This window comes from Vidua chalybeata, chromosome 7 (genome assembly GCF_026979565.1).
Source record: "Vidua chalybeata isolate OUT-0048 chromosome 7, bVidCha1 merged haplotype, whole genome shotgun sequence".
In the NCBI taxonomy this organism is placed as follows: Eukaryota; Metazoa; Chordata; class Aves; order Passeriformes; family Viduidae; genus Vidua; species Vidua chalybeata.
Genome location: NC_071536.1, coordinates 25,785,668 through 25,798,551, shown reverse-complemented (window position 1 = coordinate 25,798,551; position 12,884 = coordinate 25,785,668). Strand labels below are relative to the sequence as shown.

The 12,884-nt window shown below is 38.6% G+C and overlaps 1 protein-coding gene across 1 annotated transcript in view; it reads left to right on the top strand.

Moving 5' to 3' along the window:
- Nucleotides 1-12,884, top strand: part of CNTNAP5 (contactin associated protein family member 5) — a 200,672-nt gene that overhangs the window by 146,437 nt on the left and 41,351 nt on the right. Inside the window, exons 14-16 of the mRNA XM_053948442.1 lie at nt 1,699-1,855; nt 10,482-10,609; nt 10,791-10,961. Of these exons, the coding sequence (XP_053804417.1) occupies nt 1,699-1,855; nt 10,482-10,609; nt 10,791-10,961 (456 nt within the window). The remainder of the gene's footprint in view (nt 1-1,698; nt 1,856-10,481; nt 10,610-10,790; nt 10,962-12,884) is intronic.

Sequence of the window (12,884 nt, the reverse complement as noted above, 5' to 3'; positions counted from 1 at the left end):
ACTTTTAAAATTAGATTAAGCACTTCTATATATCTATTTCTACTCCTAGACAAATCACCCTTTTATTCAATTAACGTTACTATTCCAAGCTTTACTGAGTAATTCCCCAGTAATATAGAACTGTTTCACTGGCTGCAGCAATCAACTTCTGTAAGAAGATCAGCTGAATAGAAAAGAAAGAAAATACAAATGTGTTGACAATAATAGGAGGCCTAAAATGAATGTGTACATTTTTGTAAGATGAATCCTTAGATGTACTTGGATTGTGTTTTTCTAATGAGTACCTCTGGGCATTGGTCAAATTCGTCATGTCTTAATTGTTGGTATCATGAGAATGGAATTGCTCTTCCTATTTTTATTTTCCTTTTTTCATGAATTTACAGTTCAGCAGTCTAAGCGTAGAAGAAAAATAAATATGAATTAATTTTGCCAAGTGATTCTAAAACTCATTTTAATTAGTCTCCTACATTCTACAGTTAACCTTGATTGCATTTCATAATTTAGATTTTCTTGCCTTGTATAATGAGAAATACTCCCTACTAGTAATGTTAGAAAAGCAGAAGAATAAATTGATGCATCTTTCTTCATTAGCCATACAGTTTATTTTTCCAAGCTCCTTTGATCAAAAAATCTTGATATGTCAGTTTTGTTAAATTTTGCCATCTACCTGTATGTATAACTGATTACATTTCTTGATTTAAGGATTAAGGAGTCAATGAAAAAGTTAGCTGAGCTGGAAGACAAAGTCAGTCGTAGAAAATGGTCATCTGTGAATTTCATTACATCAGATTCTGCTTACTCTATCTGACTATTAATACTTAATGCTTAATGCATAATGGATTCTGAAATGTGAACAAAAAACTGTCTTGGTTTATATAAATACATAAATCTTAAGGCTCCTGTAGGTAGAAAATAAATTGATTCCCAGAGATAAATTGATTCCCAAGCAGGGAAATATTTTTTTCCCACTTATGTCCTACCTGTTTTAATATCTTATCGAGCTTTACATTTGCAAATTCCACCTGTGGACAACACATTAAAATTCCTAATCTTGCTCCCTGAGAAACCAAGAAAAATTTTAGTCTTAGTTTTGAGAGGAACTGTGTTAAGTTCTTAGTAATATATCAGTTAGTGTGTTATTTCTTTAGATTTTTGTTCTTTATGTCAGACTCTTAAGGTAAGAAATCCTGATCAAGAGCTAGAGACTCCTGCAAAACCAGCTGACACTACAAGAGGTCCTTGTCCAATACTGTGTGGTACAGTACAATCTGTGCGGTGTGAGTTGTGACAGGAGAATTGTTTTCAGTTTCCTTCAGTGATCAGATGTACCCCCCAGTGTCACACAAAAATCACTGGACACAGCTGGTGCAGACACTGGTGTTGGCTTCACCATTCCAAAGTCTTTGTAGCTGAAAGGGGCCAAGGTTCCCGTGAGTAACTGGCATGTGAGCCCTAAGGTGAACAGCTGCATCTCCAACCAAATGGGATTACAACAGAATCACTGCTTTTGCAACATGTATTCCATAAAGTGGCGCTTGGGGCAAAATTTGTGGTTTATTACTTTGCAGTTTGCATCTTTTCCTTGAGTATTGTCTAACATGTCCACCTCCATTCTCGGGAGAATCCAGTGTGCTTATCAAGTTCTCTTTCTCTTTTTCTCTTTTCTCTTTTCCCCTCTCTTTTTTCCCTTTCATCCAGATGGAGTGCCATTTGCTTGGTGGGTTGGCCGTGCCAATGAAAAGCATCTTTACTGGGGAGGATCGCTTCCAGGCATTCAACAGTGTGCCTGTGGATTGGAAGAAAGTTGTCTGGATATGAGATATTTTTGCAACTGTGACGCAGATAGAGAAGAATGGTAATAATTTTAACATGTGTATAGCAGTGTCTGTGTGAAGAGTTAGGGATAGGAGGTAGGGCAAGAAGACTTAAATCTTTTCTGCTTCACAGTTCAGGAAGCTTGAATGGCTTGAGTATAATCTGATACGAATGAAAATGAAACTAGAATTTGGACTTCTGATTTCACCTTAAATTCCTATTTTGAACAAAGACATCTGGCTGAAGCAGGTTGCTGGGATGGGTGGTCTTCAAAAAAATCTTTTTTGTTGAATGCCAAATCAGGTAATTTTATTTGCTTAAAAGTTTGGTTCAACTGGAGCACTGCATGAATAAAGGCTCTCTGAGCTTTTCTCATAGGTGTACATCAGAGCAGAAAATTGAGGCCTAGAGAGCAAAATTCAGATACAGCTAAACAAGAAATATGTACTACTAAACAATCTCATATTTTTCTTATGAAACAGTATAATGTGCCTTAACCTTCTTTTACATTGGATCTCTAGATTTTTAAGGTCAATAGGAAGAGCTGTTTGGCTTCTGTAGGTTCTGGTTCAGTCTCCATAGGAAGTTTTAGAGTCACAGCATGAAAATTCAAAGCTTTCCTTGGGTTCTGACCTTTGTTATGCTCTGATGCTGCATGAATCTGGGAAGACCACCTCAAAATCTTCTGTCATTCTCTGCACTTTCAGAGACACTCCAGCCACCAAGAGCTAATTGGTGAACATACATGTGAAAATTCTGCTCACTCAGTCTGCCTTCTAGACCACTCACTGATAGGATCTGTTGTCCTTTATCTGAAAAAAAAAGATATTTTAACCTTGAGTAGTTCAGAAATTATGAATAATGGAAGTAGACAAGAAATGTCTTGCTGTCATAGGCTGCTGTGTTTGAAACACTGTCTGAATTAGCCCTGTGAAACCTTCACTTAAAATGAGTAGAAAGGAATGGTAAGGTGTCTTAAAAAAAAAAATCAGAAATTACTTGTCACTGTAAGTGCTGGGCTTTTTTTGTGTGGTTGATTTCTAGACAGTGTGATTATTTGCTTAGACCCTTTGAATCCCTGGGGTCACTATTCACTTTCAAAAATTACAGCTGTATGATTTCTTCAGGAAGATGTTTATGTAAATATTGGCTTATGAATGTGATTAGTATTGAATAGCCTGGCTGTCATGATAACCTGTCTTTTTTTTAATGTCTGGTTATCAGATGCACTTTTGAGGAGGTTTGCACATGAGCATCACGAGCATCTGTTTTTACTGGTACTTGGCTCTCTTCATAATCCACGTTCCATTTTTCACTGCTCAAGCAGAGCAGAGTGTTATGCTGGCAGACACTGGGGTTGCAGTCTTAGACTGCAGTGCACCACACCACTAGGTTTGTACAAACCAATGCAAGGTAAAAGCTAAATGCAGTTTTATAATATTTCAGCTGAGTTTCCTCGGGAAATGAAACCTAAACAAGTTATGGTGTGAGTGTTTATCTCCATTTCCCACCACACACCCCCCAGTGATTTTGAACAAGCAGACATATTTCAAACATCTTGGACAGAGAAGGAGAAGTCTCAAAAGTATTACAAATTACACATTCTATGAAAATTTATGCCAGGCTGAGAGGAAAAAGCCAATTAATGCCCACAAGAAGGAAGTTAAGGAAGCGTACGCTTTTATTAGATTTTGGAAAACCCTCATGGGAGAAAGATGTTGGAAATCATGCATTGTAAGCTTGGCAGCTCAGAGAGCTACTTGTTTCTCCTAATTTCATGATAATAACAGAATATGCTTACAAGTTACCTCCACTAAACTGCCTACTGTTTGTTGGTTTGGGGATTCAGTTGCTTAGGTTTTTAATCCATGAGAAAATTTTATTCTAAGCTGAAGGTTGGCTTTATAAAAGCTAAAAAAACCCTGACCTTTATGAAGGGTTTCTAAACATAAGAATTTTCATGCCTCTTGAAGATTGCTTTTGTGTTTCCCTGCTAGAACACTGACCCCCTGATATATAACGAGCATTCGAATCTGAAACCTGCTGAGATCTGAACTGTGACTTTAACCTGCTATACATTATAGTGGAAGGAGCAAGACAGCAGTAGATGCATTTATTTGCCTCAGCATGAAATAAAATGGGTGCTGCAGAGTGGAAAACCAGAAAATCATTTTTGCTGCTTTTAGATAAATCACGCTGCTCCAAGGTAGGAACTCTTCAGAGCATCTGAAGCATCCTCCTGAAGAGGAGACAGTCCCAGGATTTTGCTTTGATTTGTTTTCCCTAGACTAAATCTTGAGTGAAGAAGAAGCAGCAAAAGAAATTATAAACAATGGAAAGTAGACATGACAAAGTCCTGTGCCAGGAGCAGCAATATGGCAGTGCACAATATGCACTTCCAGGCATGCTGACTTTTAAATTATATCTGAGCAGACACCTGAGCCAGCTGCTATTTTTGGGCTCTAACTTGACATCAAGTTAGTCCCCCTGGCCAGATGAATAGGAATCTATAATTAAGCATTCTAGATCCGGAAGGCTTTTATATTTTTCACCTTTGTTTTTATTAAAGCATTGTACAGATAAGTATCTTTTTCCATATGGCTCATGATGCTTCCAAACTCCACAGTAGGATGACAGTGAAATCTGTCATTTCAGAATAGTGGAGCATCTTCATGGTGTTTTCTGGAGAATGGCAGATCTCTGATGAGGAAGCAGAGGCACCTGCAACTTCACCCTTCTTGTTGACCCAAGCAAGGAATCAGAAAAAGTGTTAGACATGCCTTGGCTGCATGCTGCCAAAAAAAGAAAGTATTTCTGACTGCTGAAAGCACTTGCTAGTGGGTGGAAACATACATAAAAATCCAGTGGCTTCAAGCTAAAGCTACACCTAGTTCAGAAAATGTTAATTCTTTGTTTCTGTCTTTCTCTTCCCCCACACTGACAATAGTTAAACATTGGGACAAGTTCTATATAGATAAGATATATCTTTCAAAATATACACCTTGTTTCAAACAAAAATGCATTCTTGACTGGGGAAATGTGTTAAACTGGCCTAAAGAATAAAGCATTACTAAAATACACTACAGGATAGTGTTATGAGATCTTTTGGATCTTCAAATACCTCTCCCAGGTTGTCTTTCATCTCAAGCAAAACTCTCTTGCCTTGGCAGTTAAGGTCTTACTTCTAACCAAACCTTGCATTTAAGTGGGAGGAAGCTCTTTCATGCTGAGGTGAAGCACATGACTGTCCTGAAGTCCTTTTGCTACTTTGGTCTCTCTATCTGGAATCCATTTTCCACTTCAAATGCAGACCCTTGACTGAAGCCAGTCATAAAACCAAACCATGCTGACGGTATTCACCTGAAAACCTTGTGAATTTGGAGAACTTCGCAGCTTTTTATTTTGTACAGAAGAGAAGTATCTTCGGAAATCATTTTGTACAAGAAGCTCACGCATCTCAGCAAAGTATGGTGGATGGTGTTGCTTCAAACAATTAGCCAATTAGATTGGCCATCTTTTATTTCTATTATGCAGTATTATTGTTCAAACTGGAGTAGTATCCTCCTCTTTTGTCTTCCAGAACAGTCTTCTTCGCTGAGGAGCTAAACCTTTGAGTCTTGCCATTTCAAAGTAACATGCATTCACCTCTGTATCGTGGCTTTGGGGCACTAAAAGAATAAGGAAAACCACAGGACACAATAAGAAGGGGAACAAAGTAGAGGGTGGATATTACAATTGTCAGACCCACTTTGTCTCCCAGAGGTATAATGAGTACATTGAGCTTTGTTTGAGGAGGAGCAAAGCCAAATGGAAGTGAATGAAGCCCTGCTTGGATGAGCTATATTTGTGCTAAGCTATGCCAGAGCCAGGGTGATAAAACTGAAAGGGCAGAGAAACCCTGACGAGCCCAGATTTGACAGGTTTTGTTTGTTCAACCACTATCCCACACTGAATCCATTCCCTGGGAAGCAGTGAAGACAACTCCAGAGAGCCTGTGAGCTTATAAATAACCCCTGCCAGAGGTGACCTGGCCTGTACAGAGTTGTCTTGGATATCTGCCTCATGACTACATTTGTCAACAACCGGGAAGAGCTGCCTGCAGAGAGCTGACTGTAGCAGGTCCCTGAGGTGTCAAGAATCAGTTCATTACACTAATTACAAAACTCTGTATCTTTAATTCAGCCAAATATAGGCAGTACATCTTGCCTTCAACTGTTAGGTATGTCCCCTTGTGCTGGTGTTTTTTAGTTTATCGTGAGTGTACATTATTTTACCCAGTAAAGCATTTTTGGATGTGGCTCAAGGGTGAGATAGCAATTAAAATGTATTCCTTTGGATTATTAATTATATGTCCTGCACAGGCCTCAAAACTTTTCCTGATGGAAGCCTGTGTCATGGGCCCATTCCTTATGAGTTTCCTTGCCATCTGCTGATGATAGTATTCTTTTCCCCAAAGGTACGGTATTCCTGAAAATCTGTACTGAATATCTGAGCTACTGAGGCTCAGATCCTGCCAGAGTTTCCATTAATGTGCAAGAGAAAAACATACCAATAGGGGATCATATGAGAATAAATTATATTTAACGGCACCGCTGTTCTACCAGCTGTTACAAAAAATATGGAAATGGCTACCTAGAGATTAGCAATTTATGATGGCTCACACTGCTAGAACACCATCGAGCAAGGGTCTGTTTAGCACACTTTTAGAAGTAGCCAGGAAGAAAAATAGTTTTGTAATGTTATAATCCAAATAGTTATTTGTCATTTACATGTGAGTCTGCCTTTACTACACCTTGAAGGACCCAGCTAGTGCACTATCACCTTTAGTAGGAAATTATTTTAATCTTTTTTGAATTGGTCTATACATAGAGCATTTGTTTGATGTGTGACTTGCCTCATAGCTTATTGAGGAAGACCTTTGTTTAGATGTAGGCATTAATCTTCAGACATGGATAAACAAATGACATCCAACTGTATTTAATACCCACAAGCAAAAATATTTCAGTGATTAATTTAAAGGGCATTATTGGATTTGTTTGGTTTGGGTTTTGCTTGTGGAAAGGACAAATTGACACTATCCTTTATGCAAAGAGCTCAGAGAAACATCTATTTGTTGAGTGTTGCTTCCACCCTCAAAACATTCAGATTTTCATCTGGTTTTGTGCCAGATTGAGTGCCAAGTCTGGTAAGCAGGAGGTCAATTTCTGAAGTTATTAATTTATTCATACCATTTTCTGTGAGGAGAGGACTCCTTTCAGGAAAGTGATAAAACCAGCCTTGATTTTTGTGAAATCAGGACTTAACTTACACGGGGTGTGCTTGGTGGAGGTAGCCACAGAGTGCTATGTGAAATCCACTAAGGAGAAAAAAAAGTAGTGGCTAACCTGAGAAGCAGCTGTGGAAAAGCAAATATGATCTGGTTTCAAGTGTGTGAAGTGGTAAATTAAAACACATATAAGTAAAAAGGATCTCTGGGAACAAATACAAAAATAATTAATGTAACAAGGTTTTACTTTTGTGTAGAAGACAAAATCATGTATTTGCACATCAGAGTGCAGATGCTTTTTATCAGAAAATGGAAATTTTATTTGAAAAGTGTAGTGCATGAAAAGTGATCCCCAAGCCCCCTTCAGGCAAAATTTCAAATGTTTTGTCCAAACCCTGGTATATTTGTATTTTGTAGTGCCACATCAGTGCCTCCAGGATGTTATTGTACAGGTACACAAAGCTCTTTTGCTCCTCTCTCAGGAGTAATACATTGTATTTGAGAGGCTGCCATGGTGTAGCGGATAGAGAAGAGGAATTGTGGTGCTTTGTAAGAAATGGAGTCTGAAATAAGTTCAATTTAAGGAATACCAGGAATTTGAAACACTCACAGTGTCTTCCACTTTTTTCTGCTTTTTATAGCTGAAATCACTTAGGTGTTGATCTTTCACCAAAAACTTGTTTTCCTACTATGAAATAATAATAATTAACTGCAACAATAGATATGTTGTTCCTCACACTGACATGTTCTCTGAAGGACAGATTGTTTTTCTGATAGGTTTTATTTCAGTGCCTGCTTGTGTGAAAATACATGTCATTATATGAGGTTTTTTTTTCCATGTGTGAGAGAACAAAATGCATAAAATGTTCTTTTTGAGTTTGAAGAGAAGCTTGATTGAGTTTTCAAGGCATTAAAAAAGAAGTGAAGATTTTTATTAATTCTAGAATATATTTTTCTCTCACACTTGAGCTATGCTACTAAAGTTCACTGTGACACTGGCATATAAGTAGTAAAAATTCAGTCATAAAATTTGATATAAAAGAACTTCATGCAGTACAGCAGAATATCTAATAAGCAATGCAGTTTTCAGAGATGTGGAATAGATATCTTTAAAATGTCACCATTTCATGGTTTTTTGTAGATATTTTGAGTGCTAGCTGTAGAAAGATACTGATTTTTATTTTAATGCTGATCATAGCTAGTAAAAAGACTGCACCATTTTCTAAATTTAAATAAATTTGCAGGAAACCTCCCTAAATATATTTGCAATTTTTGAAAAAATTTATTTTAAAAAAGAAAACACCACCTTAGTTACTCATGTGTATATTGAATATTTTATGTTCCATTGCTATGCATCTTTCTGCCTTTTATTCATTCATTCTGCCTACTCTTCTTCCTCCATCACTGGAATACCTTGTTTAATTATCTTCCTAATACTCAAATAATTAAGCTTTTGTCACAGTAGTTTAATAATCTGTTAAGAGTATTTACGCTGACTTTCAAGTATTGATACAATAAGCTGAGTGTGATGCTGAGAGTCTGCCCTGAAGAGATTTGGAGACCAGGTACCTTTGATTCACACATGATAGTTTTCCTTCTGAGTCTATACTCAAGGCCTCACTCTGCCTCGTGCCTGGGAATTTCATCTTGCTGCACTTTGTCTGTAATTATTTGCATGTCAGACACCCACTGGAGCAAGAATAAAATGTTAGCGTCTGAGAGGGTACCTCTCCTTTTCCCCTTGGCAATATGAGACAATTAACTATGCTGCATGCAATTATAAGCAATGAAAAATAAATGCAATGTGTGCAGCCTTTATGAAAAAGATCAAAATGCTCCTATTTTTGTCTAACATTAATCAGAGTGGAGCACTTAGCCAAGCAAACATTTGAGGTTGTGTGTCAGAGCACAGCTGCAGTGTTTGTCCTGATTATTTCTTTGCTAGAAGTCTGTGTGTGTTCCTGTAACTGGAACTACACCGAGAGTTTATGGAAGCAGGCATTACAAGCAGGATATGGGCAGGTCTGGGATCCTGCCTGGGATGTTAGACTCTCAAATAGTGTCATCACTCTAATAGTGATACGTGTTTTCTGAGGCATTTTCACACCTGCCTGGAAGAGCAGTGGGTATAAATTTGGGGTTACTGGTATTTTGGATGTGTTGCCATCCCCATGTGCAGGATGTAGTGTTTCACCTACAAGCAGACAGGTGAGTTGAGTCCAAACCTTGCTGGGCTGCACAGAGATAGAGATCCTTTCTCCAAAGCTGTTGAGATTTGGTTCCATGAAGCATGCTTTGCCACACTTATGTGCCCAGATGTACAGCAAACCTTAACTTGGAGAAAAGAAGAAGAAAAAACACATCACTGTGGAGATGAGATTCAGTAGCACTCATCTCTCTATTATCAGTCAATAGAGAGAGACCTCAAAAGGGCAGGTCTGCTCTGGTAAGGTCAGGGTTGGTACCTGAGGGACTCAGCTGAGTTCATGAAGTGCAGTGGGATGAATGCACATCTGTGTACTCTGCTAGAGCCAAAGCCACTCAGTCGGCTTAAGGACCTGCCACGAAACACCACACTGCATTTTGAGGACAACTTTTTTGTCCAACTGACTCAGAATAAAAACAAAGAAATTACCCTTTAAGAATCAAACTTCCTTTTCCTTTCTAGAAGCCATGTGTAAGTTAGTCACAGCTGAAGAACAAGCCCAGCTAACCAAACATGAGAAGTTTGACAATGCAGTAAATCTGCCTTGACTATTTCAGTTGCTGAACCAAAATGTCCCCAGCGTGCAGTGCAAAGGATCGATTCAGTCTGACTCACTCTGCCAATTCAGCTACTTTTGCAGTGTGCAGGGTCAGTCGTGTCCCAGCCATCTTGAAGCTGGATCAGTAATTGTCTGGCTTCCCCTTGCTAACAGCAGGCTGGATCAGGCATCACCTGTCCTCTTCCTGCTCGGGTAAAGCATAAAGCCAGCATAAAACACCCTTATCCGTCTCCAGCTAACTTTACAGAAATGCAGACTTGGACTTAGACCTGATCCACAGCAAATACATCCTGCTGAGGAAACCCCATAGAGCCCAGTTTACATTAATGCCCATTAGTCAGCATGGCAGTGCTCTTCCTTGGCTTCACAGTTGTTCTGCACAGCTGAAGCCGCTTTACAGCCCAGCCCAGCCAATATCGTGTATCCAAATGGTGTCTTCAGTGGTCAGTATTGCATAGTAGAGCATACATGGGAACACATTTATCTTAAACAGTGTGTACTTGTCATAATTCTTCCAGGTAATTCTGCAAAAGCTCTTTAAGTAAGCATCTTTTAAATATTGTCTTACATGACGAATGCTGAGAGGGTTTGTCTGTGGTTAATCTGTCTCTTTCTGTTTGTGTATTAAAATTCAGGACAAACGATACTGGCCTCCTTGCTTTCAAAGACCATTTGCCTGTAACTCAGATTGTGATCACTGACACAAACAGATCAAATTCTGAGGCTGCTTGGAAAATCGGCCCTTTGCGTTGCTATGGAGACAGTGAGTACTAGCTCTTCCCAATTTCCATTGGTACAGAATGTTCCTTTTTTGTTGTGGTTGTTGTTGTTGTTGTCTTTTTTTAAAAAAAGACTATTTCTCTGATAAAAGGTGGCTTTCTACATGCAGCCTGCAGCTGCTGTCCTGTGCCAATTAACTATAGAGAAGGGGGTTGTGTTTGCAGGGCAGTTCTGGAATGCTGCTTCCTTCAACACGGAGGCCTCCTACCTGCACTTCCCCACGCTCCATGCCGAGGTCAGCGCGGACATCTCCTTCTTCTTCAAAACTACTGCTGTATCCGGGGTATTCTTGGAAAACCTTGGGATTAAAGACTTCATACGAATTGAAATAAGCTGTAAGTTTCACTGCTCAGGAATCTTGGTGGTTTTGCCCAATTTGACAGATGCAAAGAACTGGGAAGGACATATTTGCTGCCATTTTTAGACGGCTGGAAGTACCTGGAGATCATAAGATGGAGACATAAAGACTCTTTTATCAAGACTTACCTACCTCTCCTGCCAGAGTTTCCCTGTATAGACTTGTTCATTACACTTAATCTTGTTATGGCTAGATTTATCTTTCTTAAACAAGAGTATGAATTTATTTTCCCAACACTGATATTTTTTGCTCTTTAGAGAAAAAACTACTGGTATCTATAGGCTGTTTTTAGTTGAAAGTTGAAAAATTTAATGCAGCCATTCTGATGGTTACTTTTATTTTCATATCAGTAACATATTCAGTCTGATGCAGCCCTAGTGTTTCAAAGGAACTCAGTATGTATAGTGCAGCTACGAGGTGAGAATTTTTGAAGGACAGGACACTAATGCAATACAGGTTAGTCACAGATGTAATGGATCTTGAATACTTCAAAATCTATTAAGTGAGTGCAGTGTAACTGATACTCAGTGTATAAGGGAAATAGCAGGGAATTTAATTAGTGAGATTTTGCCTCACTCCTGTTGCGATGACTTCAAGTATTTATTAGTGACAAAAGAGTACAGCAGCTTTGACATGAAATATGACATGTGTATTCCAAATTCTGTCAAGCTTAGGGAAAACAAACTGAGTGCTACGCATTTGATAATATGCTTATAATAACCCCAAAATAAAATTTAATAAAACAGGGCCCCAAGGCCCTTCAATTCATTAAACCAGTGGTAAATGTCATGGTGGATTATCACAAGGTAATGAGGTGTGATTTACTCTTAATTGCACATCAAGGTCCAATTTGGTTGTACTTCAGGGTAGTGCATTTTATTCTCAGGGATGCAGAAGTAAAAATGGCATTGAATATAACAAATGCTGTAAACTAAGAGGATTGTTCAGTGAAAGCTTCTGGATGTGTGTTACATCTGTACTCCTAGAGAAATGAGTTATTTAAAAGTTTGGGAAAAAATCATTTAGACTTAGGCTTCTCATCAGTAGTTTGTTGTTGTGCTTCTTGCTGCCAGATGGAATTTGCAGCCTAAAGGCCTCGTATCAAGGAAGCTCCATGGAGCAGCTGCTTCAAAGGGAAACAACTTTTTAGCAGATGCAGGTGCTCAGAATAGATCTTTGTCTATCCCTATGGAGCATTTCGTATCTTAACTATCTAAGAAACAGCTTCCAAAACCAGACCTATCCAATTTTTTGGACTTGAAATAACAAGATTTTTAGGAATTTTCAGCCCACACCCGTCTGGTTGTGTGATGTGTGGACCTGGTTCTTTGTCTTTGTAGTGCATCTAGCATTTTAGGAAGAGGAAAATAATCAGTAGCAAGAATGTTAAAAAGTTCTAGGCCCTTTCAGGCTTCCAGCAGAGGAAGGTGGACTCCTTTATGGAGCTTTTATGTCGCTTTTGTTTTTCAACTATTGTCCTGTTTCTAGGAGCCTTATTATTTCTAGATGTGTTTTATATATACAGCTTTAGTTTAGGATCACCTATTAAGTAGCTTTGCTCACCTGTTTTTTTTTGTGCATCTTGGGTCAGATTTAGGCAAACAAATGCTTGTAGGATTCTCTTGCACCACATGCAGCCAAGTTATGTAATGGTTAATTACCTGCATTTTGAAAAGATCTAGTTGAAAAGATCTTCATCCTTTCTCCCATCTTAGCATTATTTGTCCAAAATCTTCTGGGACCATTGTGAGACTTTTGTGCAGCATTTGGCACTTTTACTTCAAAAAGAGAAGTGCCATTTCTAGAGCACTGTGATTTTTATAGCAAAAAAAGGATGGGTACCCACAACCAAGCCTAATCACAGCAGAGATCAAACAGTGAGGCTGCAGGCTTAAATTTA